The sequence below is a fragment of the Nomascus leucogenys genome, chromosome 1a (genome assembly GCF_006542625.1).
Source record: "Nomascus leucogenys isolate Asia chromosome 1a, Asia_NLE_v1, whole genome shotgun sequence".
NCBI lineage: Eukaryota > Metazoa > Chordata > Mammalia > Primates > Hylobatidae > Nomascus > Nomascus leucogenys.
The window spans coordinates 65,671,240-65,684,766 of NC_044381.1; the positions used below are offsets into that span (position 1 = coordinate 65,671,240).

Sequence of the window (13,527 nt, forward strand, 5' to 3'; positions counted from 1 at the left end):
ATATAAAAATAATTTTTAAATGTTATCACAAAGGGCAGACATTAGTAAAAAATAGGATATTCAGAAAAATAAGGATTTTATATTTCTCAAATGTTTTACTTATTGCTAATCACTTATATGCACATAAAATATTTTAGGAATAGGTAACCTATTTTGATACTTTGAACTCTGTTTTTATACTGATTCTTCAGAATACTTTGTATTATTATGTTTAAAATTACCCCTGGATACACTAATGCTTTACATATTTAATTTAGGAAACAGAGTAGCTACCACCATGGGGTTTGTCATGCATCTTTGTCCTTCTTTCCTCTCCTTGTACGCCCAGCACACAAGAAAAATGTATAGTCACTAGGACAGGGGGTCATTCCTTTTCAGAACTCTTGATTCCTTAAAGAAAAAGGAAATATTACTGGGTTCATGAGGAACCAGTCAAATCCTGAATATAATTAGGTCTGCCTGTTTTCCTATCCTATTTTTTTCATATACGCCCCTCCAGTTCCCTAGATCTTCAAGATAACTTGAAATTTCTAATACCTACCTAGGTGTAAGCCTCCCAAGGGCTGGTAAATAAGCTAGAAATATTCAGTAGCTTATTTACATCACTGAATCCTCTAAAAAAAAGTTTAAAACAGACTTAATGTATGGAAGCAGGTAGTTTCCATTTGCTGTAGAAAATAAACCCATGCAAAGACTTGGAACCAACCCAAATGTCCATCAATAATAGACTGGATAAAGAAAATGTGGCACATATAAACCATGGAATACTACGCAGCCATAAAATAAGATGAGTTCACGTCCTTTGCAGGACATGGATGAAGCTAGAAACCATCATTCTTAGCAAAATACCAGGACAGAAAACCAAACATCTCATGTTCTCACTCATAAGTGGAAGGTGAACAATGAGAACACATGGACACAAGGAGGGGAACATCACACACTGGGGCCTGCTGGGGGGTGGGAGGGTGGGGGTCTGGGGGAGGGATAGCGTTAGGAGAAATACCTAATGTAAATGATGAGTTGACGCGTGCAGCAAACCAAAATGGCACGTGTATATCTATGTAACAAACCTGCACGTTGTGCACATGTACCCTAGAATTTAAAGTATAATTTTAAAAAAGAAAAGAAATCATGAAGAGAAAGGACATTCACCTTCTTCTGTAACTTGGTTATGTTACCCATCATGATCTGATCCTTGCCACCCAAAGACTTGCAGCTGGTGACAATACCCAGGAGGAATCTGGACAAAATTTTTTGACTTAGAAGAAGCTAAAAACATTCAAGTTAGCATACTCCACTGTGGCAAGCCTGCACATTCTTTAACAATTTTCCCATAGAAAGGTGGGATCTATGTTCCCTTTTTTAAATCCAGGCCAATATAGTGACCCCTTTGTAACCAATAAAATGTGACTAGAGTGATTGTTGTTGAACTTGTGTGTGTAGGTCAGAAAATGCCATGCATCTTCTATGTGCTTCTCTCGGAATGTGCTCTCTATGGAAAACCAATCACAATGTACAAATTCAGCTATCCGGGGCATCCATTAAAGAGTGACTACATGGAAGCACTATCAGTCAACATCCAAAATAAACATCTCCAGTTATAAAAGTAAGTTATTTTGATCATCCAGCTGTGTAAAACCTTCAGATGACTGTAGACATGGCCAACATGTGACTTCAGCCACAGGAGTGACCCTATGTTATTAAAATGTATCGCAAATCTGCACATTAGAAGCACTTATGGGGAATAATTCCATTTGCTATTGAATCTTTAAAAAAATCACTCTCCAGCATCAATATTATAAAGGGTATATAATTATGCCCTTAGAACAAAAATAGAAGAAAATCAAAATCTATACTTTAGAAAATACCCTATTGAGATTTTCAGATTTATCCCTAATTCTAAGTAGTTCATTCAATATAACAGGGTCATCAGGGTTCAACACAGAAGAGTCAGGGTTTGTTTTTTTTTAATATTTTGAATGTGTTTTTCATACATAATTGTATATCATAGAATTTCTGACAACTGCCTTTATCCACTAGAAAAATGTTCATTGCAATCTAATGAACTAAGTCTACTGTATATTTCTGTAGAAACTGCCCTTGAACTTAATGCTTGCAGAAATGTATCAGAATAGAAGAAAGAGACTACTTCTAATTTTAAACCAAACATCTAACAGAATCTTAGTAATATTAATTAAAAATAAACCTGGACTACTCTGACTGTAGTACCACATCAGCAAGGTGGCTGACTAGAGTTGCCTGGCTCTCAATCTCTGGGTTTTAAAACATAGGAGACTTAATATCAAAAACATTTACTCTCCCAATATTAGGTTTTGGATAACTGATCAGGTTGATCAAAGATATGAAAAAATACATAATAACAATACCATTTATTGAATATTTAAACGTTCTCGGCATTGTGTTAAGTAATTTATATACATTGCATTATTTGTTCTCATGGCAACATTATGGGTTATATTTTATCTCCACTTTATAAATGAGGAAACGGAAGCTCAGAGGAACAAAAATATATAGCTAAAAGTTCCACAGGTATTTAGTGGTTGAGCAAAAAATTATTTCTCATTCTGTTTGACTATGAAACCAATTTTTTTCACAAGAGTATCATATTTTCAAACTGTAAGAGAAATTCCAGGTCATATAGTCCAATATCCACCTGATGTTAGTTTCTTCTACATTACAGGTACTTCTCTGACTTAACATTTAATACTCTCTAGCAAAGTGGAACGTTCTTATCCCCGAAACTATCGCTAAATTTAACTGACTTTACCTCCTTAAAGCCTCTCCAATCTGTCTACTTTCCCTCTCCACTCGCCCTGCAAAAAGCTCAAGCAACCTTCAGACAACAGCATTAGCCAACTAACTAATCTACCTCCATTCACTCTTACCTTTTTTGCATTCGTTTTCCACACATTTCAGCTAAATGTTCTTTTTCAAATATATCACTCTGCTGATTTAATGACTTTTTAGTCTTTTTTTGGATAAACAGCAAACATCTTATAAGCACAGTAACTGTTAGCTGCTGGTTTGCTCAGATCTGTCCCAGTTTACCTTGTTGCCAAGCCTAATTATTAATTATCCTCTTTCATTCTCAAAAGTTCAAGTTTGGACAGTGAATTTTGTGGTTATCCTATCTATAAAGCCTTGCATCACCTGGCACAAGTGATTATACATTTAACTGTTCACCACTCATTTTGACCATAAAGCTGGACAACTGTTACAAACAACCATTTCAGCCCTCGAGAAATGGACCAAATATATACAAAGCTAACAGGTGCTTATTCATGAAAACTACTGAACTTCAGATAAGGATAGTGTAAAAAGTCACATGCAAAAGACTACATATTATGTAGTTTCATTTATTTGAAATATCAGAAAGGGCAAAACTATAGAGACAAAGCAAATCAGTGGTTGACTGAGACTGATAATGAGTATGGGAGTTGACTGCAAAAGGGTTTGAGGGAAATGTGGAGGGAAATGGAAAAGTTCAATATCTGGAATGTGGTTATGACTGCAAATCCTATAATTAAAAACTATTAAAATGCACATTTACAATGAATGAATTTTATGTTATATGGTGTACCTCAAAAAGCTGTAAAAGTACATTTTACATGTGAGATTTTAGGTAAAAGTATTGTCAGACTGCGTATGTTAGCACAAATATAAGAAAGACAGCTATGATAGAAAGAAAATAAAACATAACATGGAATCAACGTGGGTTTACCCAATTATTTCTGCTTAGTTAAACCATTTGATATACCAACACAATTGACATTTGCCGAAAAACACTGAAACATCCTTTGAAAACAAATGGAAATATGAATAGTATCCTATATTTCAATTTTTAATTATTTACTTTTGTTTTTCTTTCTGGTCCTCACTTTGTATACCCTATTTTCCAATTATTAAGTAAAAATTTATGTAGTATATGAAGCTTTGAGACAGAGAACCAATGTTGCCCTGGCTTAACCAGCAAAAGATGAACTAAGAATTTTCCATCTTAAATTTCATTCCAAAGTTCAGCATATTCACTAAAACAGCTACATACTTTTGTTTAATATATTACCTTGTCTGACTTTTCAGCCTAAATTCAAAAACAGATTCCTTAAATAAACTGACTCCTTCAATGTCAATGACAGCATCCGTATCAGGCTCAGTAGCGATCAACATTATGGGAAACTTCCAGATCCCTTCTGTTACGCACTCTATTTTCAGTGTTATGTGAGACCTTGAATATAAAAGGAGATTTTAAATGATACTACATGAAAACAAGTAAAGAGAATAAATATAGCAAACTAAACTAAGGTAAAAATGTAAGTAAACTCTGTGGTTTCAGTGAAAACACTAGGACATTTAATTATTAAAAGTAATGTAAATGACTTTTAATTACATTTTATAAGTACTTTTTAGGTCATAGATTATATTTTCATTCTCCCTTTGAAGTAATCATTTTTAGAGCATCTTATCTATCCTCTAGTTATTTTCTAAGAACCAATAACATATGCAGAATGAACTCTGCAAATTTTCTGTAACCAGCATAGATTATCATAGTGCATAAGAAGGTAAGGGTGGATTTGGCAAAATGGACCCATGTTTTATACTAATAGATATTCCATTCGGGGATTTTTTTCAAAAATGAAACATTATGAGAAAGTATTTTCAACTCTTGTTTCACAAAGAAAAAATACATTTTCTGTGAAAACATGCAAAGCCCATATAATTGACTTAAATAGCATTTAAAAAAAAATTAAATTGCAATTGGTAAAGATCACATACACCTTGCAGAATAAGATAAAATTGAGTGGCAGCTGAATTAAGGAAGAAAGTTAGTAGAGACAGACTTTAGACTTTCAAAGCATTTGACTATGACAAAGAGTATAGAGATAGGGCAGTAGCCAGAGTTGATGAATGGTTATCTGTTTGCTTGTTTAGGGTAGAAATGACTCAAACATGTAACAGTGTGGTTTCAATATCATAAGTCAGGATTAGAAAAGGAATCTCATACTTCTTACTTAAAAGTGACAGAAAGAACAGTTCTGGGAACTCTTATTCTTCTTAGGTAGAACTATAAAATTACTCAACCATTTTGTGAGCAACTGGATAGCATCTTACGAAATCTGTGTAAAGCAGTGTGGTAATTTCTCAAAGAGCTAAAAACAGAGCTACCATTGGACCCAGCAATCCCATTACTTGGTATAAACCAAAAGGAATATAAATCGTTCTATCATAAAGACACATGTACTCGTGTGTTCACTGCAGCACTATTCACAGTAGCAAAGACATGGAATCAGCTTAAATGCCTATCAAAGGAAGACGGATAAAGAAAATGTGGTGCATATACACCGTGAAATACTATGCATCCATTTAAAAAAAGAAATCATGTCTTTTTCAGACACATGGATGCAGCTGGAGGCCATTATCCTTAGCAAACTAACATAGGAACAGAAAACCAGAAAACCAAATACCAGATGTTCTCACTTGTAAGTGGGAGCTAAATGATGAGAACACATGGACACAGAGAAAGGAACAACAGACACTGGGGCCTACCTGAGGGTGGAGGTTGGAAGGAGAAGGAAAAGTAACTATTGGGTACTAGTCTTCATACATGGGTGAAGAAATAATCTGTAAAACAAACCCCCATGACACGAGTTTACCTATATAACAAACCTGCACATGTACCCCTGAACCTAAAATAAAAGGTTTTAAAAAAGAAAAGAAAGCTTCACTCAGTAAATTAGGAGTTCCACTATTGGTACTTTCCTCTGGAGAAATGCCTCTAAGATTTCAAGAAGTGATGTATATAAGGGTATTCATTACTGCATTGTTTATACTGTCAAAAAAATGGGAGTAAAAATTTAAAATGTTCTTCAATAGGGTGCTGCTAAAATGAAGTGTGTTGCATAGAAACAATGGAATACTATGCAGCATAATTTAGTCAATGATGATTAATACATAATCTAAAACTTAACACATCCAAATATACATTTTAAACCCACACCTCTTTCACATTCTCCTGTCTTTGTAAATGAAACTATATTCCTCTCTTCCCACTATTTCAAGACCATTGTTTCAAGAACTGGTTTCTCCACTTCTGCTGTTACCATCTTACAGGAAGACTTCTACAATTTAGAGCTATTGTTTCCTTTTGTTTTTTCTTATTTAACTCTGTGTCTTCCAGTAAACCATTCCAAATTAATCTGGAACAAGGAATGGCAGAAGTAAATGAATATGCATATATATATATATGCATATTCATTTACTTCTGCCATATCTATGCACAAAATGTAATTGTTAAGTTACACCAGGTATCAACACTTACAAAATTTGATGAATCATGTACACACGTTTTCCTAGTTTCCCAAATATTTATTCTTCAATAGTTTTCTACTGTTTCTAATATCAAAGACCAACGCATATTGTCATGATCCTATGTGAACAAATCCCAGTAAAATTCTCCAAACTTATTTCCTCCTTTGCTCACTCCTTTAGAGAAAGATTGGCCTTCTCACTATTCATTGTTTGTGCTAAACACTTCCTGTCTTACGACTTCTGCATTTATTATTTTCTCTGGCTCAAATGCTCTTTCCGACTTTTTTTGTCTGTAAGGTCTTGGCTTAGACATCATTTCATGGAAGCCTACCTATCCACTTTATCTGATGTGCATCCTTTAAGCTCTCTATCTCCCTTTATTTATTTATTAGGACAATCTGAAATTTACTTTCTTGCTTATTCATTTATTTCTGTTATCTATCACTTTCACTAGATGATACACTTCTAAAGTGCAGGGATTTTGTCTCTTTTGTAGATGTTAAATGATTTTTGATAAATTAATGTACAGTTTCAAATGAACAATGCTGAATAATTCTATTCTGCAAGTGACTTCTTTGAGTTAATGAGAAGTTGCTGAGTCAAAATGTGAGACCCGTCGGCAGAAGACCACACAATTTCATGGATGACACGGTGAACCATTTTATGATCAATACTGTAGATTCATAACAGTGCATATGTGTGATATTTCTATTTTAAGTTGCCACCCACAAACTCTGAAATAGAACTTTGTTTCTCATTCTGTTCAGCTCTTGAGCAGGTAAAAAGTTCTAGGAAAATGTCAAGCTAAGGTAATTAGCATTTCTGAAGATACCATAAAACAAATGATATCTATTATTTCATTATTTTAAAAAAGTTACGACCTGTTAAATTAGGATCTTCAGACTGATTCATTACAGTCTTAACCATTGTTCTCATACGTTTTTGTATTGGACCCTTGATTTTTATTGGAAAAAGGCCCATAGAAATAATTTTCCTGCATTTCTTTTGTAATACCATCATTTAGCATATTGATTATTATTTTTAGTATGCACAACACTGTATTCTGTGAAAAGATGAATGTCAAAATTACCTAGTATTCACTGTTGTGAAACATGATATATTTTCTTTTTATCAAAACATATAAATGTTCTTTTTAACCTTCCCACAAAAAAGAGCAGAACTGAATTTAGTACTAATTCATTAATCTAGGTAAAGCATGATATAATTATTTCCCCGTTATTTTTCATAGCTCAATGCTATTGGTATAATTTTGATTTTTCTTGTTTAATTGTTTCTCTTGCATTGACATTTTGGTCAATGATGAACTGTACATACAATGGTTGTTCCATATGACTATAATGCTGTATGTTTACTGTACCTTTTCTGTGTTTAGGTACACAATTGTTTACCAATGTGTTACAGTTGCCTTCATTATTCAGTATAGTAACATCCTGTGCAGGTTTGCAGCCCACAAGCAACAGGCTATACCATATAGCCTAAGTGTGCAGTAGGCTATAACATCTAGGTTTGTGTAAATGCACTCTACAATGATGGAATCACCTAAGGATGCATTTCTCAGAACATATCCTTGTTGTTAAGTGGTGCACGACTGTACATACAAAAGAAGAAATCATAGTAAATGAATATATGCATATATACACAAAAGAGAATTGCTATATCAGAACATCACACAACACTCACAGAAATTTATCAATCATCAAAAAATTTTGCCCTAAATTAGTCTCTCAAATATTCACCAAGATGTTCTAAATCCAAAAAATCTTCATGAGTATAAATTCACATTGGCTCTCCCCATTTTCACAAATAATAACATTGTTCCCTTTCTAGTGTTGCTGTAATTTCCATGTCATTATATTAATACATATGAAGCAAAATGTGAAAAAAATTAACAAACATAGAAAACTGTGAAAAATGAAAGAAAATACAAACATAGAAAATGTCAATATGTATGGTATACTTTCTTCTTGTAGCTTGATTTTATTGCTGCTTCCTGAATATGACCCTGGTATCTTTTCGTTATCAAACTACATGTTCATAGCCACTTTAGATGTATGACTACATCGAATACAAGGTTGAACTTTAGAAATTGACTCAGCAATCCCATTACTGGGTATATACCCAAAGAAAAATAGATCATTATATCAAAAAGCCACATGGACTCCTATGTTCATTGTCACATTATTCACAATAGCAAAGACATGGACTCAACCTGGGTGGCCATCAGTGGTAGATTAAATAAAGAAAATATGACATGTGCACACTATGGAATAATATGCAGCCATAAAAAAGAATGAAACCATGTCCTTTGCATGCACCCATGTCCTCCTTCCATGGATGGGGCTGGAAGCCATAACCCTAAGCAAATTAAGGCAGGAATGGGAAACCAAATACTGCATGTTCTCACTTACAAGTAAGAGCTAAACATTGAGCACCTGTGGACATAAACATGAGAACAACAGACACTGCAAACTACTAGTTGGAAAGCGGATAGGTTAAAAAACTACCTATTAGGTACTATGCCCACTGACTGAGTGCAACATATCCATGTAAAAAACCTACATATATACTTCCTGTATCTAAAACAAAAGTTGAGAGAAGAAAAAAGAAATCATTAAAAACGTAAATAATATTTTCAATTGTTTTTTCATTGCCAGGCTGTACTTTGTGTATATCATGGTGCTCATCAGTATCTCTGCATTTAGACACAATAAAGCCCTATTTCACAGTGAAATATCATATAGTGTTTGCAGATGCTGAGTAACAGGTGTCCAAAAAGCAAATATAATGACACTGGATGAAGTTTCCCAGAGGACAGACATTTAAAGGCCACCCTTCACACAGATTCACCTATATCTTACTAAGGAATGTGTAATGTTATGTATTGAGTAGTAAAATGTAATGAAAGCAGTTGCAATGTAAAATATAGCTTAGATATTTGCATCATTTGATCTGGTTCTGATAAGCAACATCAAGAAATATCATGTTGCTACTGCACAACGCTAAGTCAGCTTTTTTAAAAAAAAGATTTTACAGAAGAGACTATTCTCTTTCATCAATGTGATACACTAATGACCTTAGGGAAGTCATAATTCTTGAGGGATATCTTAGATTTTCAAACATTTAGACTACATTCTTCTCAGAATATTTTTCGTAGTTAGATGTAATCCAGCCCAAAATATTTCTCTCAATAATATCAAATAAGTAATGGAATTCAAATATTGAGAAATAAAAAGAGAAATCAATATTAATACATTTAAAAGGGTAATACTATTGTTTAAATAAAAAAGAGGAAAGTAGATTTACCTTAATGGTTTCTTTGGTGTGAATACCAGATTGAAGATAAATGTTATCCTTTTAGCCGTAATATCATAAGATTTTTCAATCATATATAAAGCTACACAGGATTCCAACTTAGACTTCATAGCTTCAGATTCAAATTGAATTTCATACTCAAATTCATGTATTTTAGGAATTTCTAGGAAAGTCAAGATGAAAATATATTTCAATTTAATTAAATATGCATAGATTTAATATCAATTACCTGTCAAGACTAACAATGCACAGGTATTTAGAGAAAGGGAGGGGGTATATATTATTTAGCTTAGTGTCTATAAAGTCTAGTGCATTATCAGGCACATAATGATACTCAGTATATTTTTGCTAATAAGTTAATAAATAAATGAATGCATACAAAAATAAACATAGAAGACAATTCTCACCACTCTTAAATCTTTATAATTCAGGTCTATAAAACAAGAAAGGCCACATGGAAATTAATAATCATTAACTGTCTAATGAAAATAACGACATTTGCTCTATATAATAAATGTATTAAAAACCTATAGACTTAAAACTTATGAAGAAGTCATTTAAAATTTGCTTTGAATTAAGTTTAAACAATATTGAAACAGCATTTCAAACTATTAGATCAGGATTTTCAATTTCTGGTATATTTTGATTAACAAAAACTGTTCCTCATGTTTTAGTGTTGGAGTATACAGACAATATGATGAACAAATATTTTCTTAATGAGTAGGTTACCAAAGAAAAGTAGTAGTAGTTTTTTGTCCACTGCACATGAAAAATATCTTAAATCCAGAACTAGCATGTAGATGAGAGGTACAAACATGTATTAAACTTACTCTCCAGTTATATGTAAGGAGCCCAATTCACAAATCAAGAAGTTTGTTGCATATGGAACTTGGAAGAGAGGTCAGAGAATCATGAATTGACTGGATCTACAGCTGTGCTAATCCAGAATCCAACCCTCTCAGCCCAGTGATGAGACATCCCCTTAGCCCAGGAGCTCTTAAACAGGGGAAGGGAATAGTAAAGGGAGAAGCCAACTCTGTCATATATCCTTGCACTAGGCCTGCCCTCATGGACCCTGGTTCCAGGCCTGTCCTTGTAGACACAGGCACCAGATGTGCCCCCAATCACAGCCCCAGATCTGCCTACAGACCCAGGCACCAGCCCTACACCAAGATGCATTATAATTAAATTGTCAAAAGTCAAAGGCAGGCTACTCTGGGCCACTCTGCTTATGGGATGTCCCTTCTCTGTCTATGGAGTAGTCAAAAATGGTCAAAGACAAAAAATAGAACTTTGAAAACAGCTGGAGAAAACTACCTCATCACATACAAGGGAACTATTATTACACTATCAGTGGACTTCTCAACAGGAACATTGCAGGACAGGAAACAGTGAGATGACACACTCCAAGTGCTAAAAGTAAACAAAAGGTCGACCAAGAACACTACACTTGACAAATCTGTCCTTTAAAATAAAGAGATATTGGGAGGCTGAGGCAGGCGGATCACAAGGTCAGGAGATCGAGACTATCCTGGCTAACACAGTGAAACCCCGTCTCTACTCAAAATACAAAAAAAAATTAGCCGGGCATGGTGGCGGGCGCCTGTAGTCCCAGCTACCCTTGAGGGTGAGGCAGGAGAACGGCGTGAACCCGGGAGGCAGAGTTTGCGGTGAGCCCAGATTGCGCCATTGCACTCCAGCCTGGGTGACAGAGCGAGACTCCGTCTCAAAAAATAAAAACAAAAATGAAGAAATGAAAACCCTCAGATGAGCAAAAGCTGAAGGAGTTTGTCACTACTAGACCTGACTTATAAAATGTACTAATAAGGAGTTTTTCAAGCTGAAATGAAAGGGTGTTCAAAAGCAACATAAAAATATATAAAAGCATAAATCTCACTGGCAAAGTAAATACATATACGAATGCAGAATAATGTAATACTGTAATAGTGGCGCACAAATAACTTTTAACCCTAGTAGAAATGTTAAAAGTATTTAGAAAAACTATAGCCACAAAAAATTAGTTGATGAATATACAATAAAAAATGGCTTTTAATATCCATAATATAAAGTGTGTTTAGGGGGAGTAAAAGTATTTTTGTATGTGATTGAAGTTCTCATCAGCTGAAAATAGACTTTTCTATATTATGATATAAAATAGTAATCATGCTTGCCTTCTCGAAGCACCTCTATTGTCAGTTGCCTCCCCTTCTGTATATATTTTCATGAACTGCTGATGAAGACCTATAAATTTTTACCTCGGTGAAACTTTATAGCTGTGGCTAAATTCATGAGTAAGGGGCAAATAATTTTGTTTCCACAGCCAACACCTAAACATACATTAAAAACATAATGTTTTTCTTATCGTTATTTATATTTTCATTTCTTTATTCATTCAGCAAATATTAATTAAAGGTTTTCATTGACATGAGACGTCCAATTCTTGTCCTCATGGAGTTGCTGATCAAGAGGAAGAAACTGACAATAACTGCTAATGCCACAACTGGTTTTTAAATTACTACTGTGATAACTACTACCATGGAGAAGTAGAGGATCCCATGAGAGCACAGGTCCTGGGAACATCACTGCTAAGGATTCCACAGGAAGAGACCAACACACCAAACTGAAGGATGAGTTAAGGTTAGCTGGATGTAGAGAGGGGAAAACTCCTTCTACTCATCAAAGCAGCCTGCAGGAATTACTCAGACTGCAGGAATTGTTCATGGTGAAAACCAGCTGGGCCCAGTTGAGAAAGAACTTAGGAGGGCAGAGCAGAGAGGGTGAGAGGAGTTTATCAAACAATGAAGCAGGCAAAGTAGAAAAGAGTGAAGACAATGCAGGGTGTGATGAAGATGTGGGACTTCTAAGAATAACAGGAGACAACTAGACTACTAGTGATTAGCATCCAATTTCAGACTCTATTCAAGATTAATACTAAATAAAAGAACCCAAGCAGTCTGACTTAAGACTTTACAACTCAGTATAGCAGGCTTGTCACATGGCACAATGGCGGAAGAAGCACCATTAGCATCATTGTCTGGAAGGGTGCAGGACCTAATTTGTGCATAGGAATGTGGTGGCTCTCAGAGCAGAGCCCTAGGGCACTCAAAAAGTTAGGTCAGAAAAGAAAACAACGGAAATCAAGAAGGGTCAACTAGTGTGATAATAAATTAATAAGGTTAGTCATGAAAGCCAAAAGCAGAAAGTACTTCAACTTGATCAACTGGTAAATGCTGATGACATGTGGAACATAAATATGACTGCTGTATTAGACACACTGGATAAGGTTGGCAGTCTTTTCAAGGGTAATCCTATTAGAGTAAGCAGGACAGAAGGCCGAATGAAGTAAGCTGATCAGAAAAAACAAAGTGAAGAGAAACAGAGCAAAGAATCAAGGACAGGAGGTGAATATGAGGTCACAGGAGGAACAATGACAGGTTTCTCAGGAGCTGTTTGTGATTACAGGCCAAACCTGACATGGGGGTTTCCAAAAAACAGGCAAATACGACACAGGAAGATGACTGGCCTGGGATGAAATGAGACACATATGTCACATAAATCAGAACATCACACACAAAAAAGACAACAGATTAATTAAAGAAAAACGGTCTTGAGCTATAGAACAATTGGGAAATAAAATTAAGGTGCATGACTAAAACTACTTTCCGATAGAAAGCCCCAAGAAAGTCACTGAACTAATCCACAGAGAATTACAAAGAATGCATGGACCAGGAGGTACTTAGGAAGAAGAAATACACTTATAGGAGGAATCTTGCCCACAGAGTAATTTGTAATCTTATAGAAGTGACATTGCAAAACAGTCTAAAAATGCAAGAATAATAATATTTCAATAGGACAATACCAGTTGAT

The 13,527-nt window shown here is 34.7% G+C and overlaps 1 protein-coding gene across 1 annotated transcript in view; it reads right to left on the reverse strand.

The window, feature by feature from the left end:
• The window catches only part of LOC115835470 (cilia- and flagella-associated protein 47-like), a 114,123-nt gene that overhangs the window by 13,332 nt on the left and 87,264 nt on the right, over nt 1-13,527 (reverse strand). Inside the window, exons 14-15 of the mRNA XM_030814169.1 lie at nt 9,652-9,823; nt 4,085-4,246 (exon numbers count right to left, since the gene is read on the reverse strand). Of these exons, the coding sequence (XP_030670029.1) occupies nt 4,085-4,246; nt 9,652-9,823 (334 nt within the window). The remainder of the gene's footprint in view (nt 1-4,084; nt 4,247-9,651; nt 9,824-13,527) is intronic.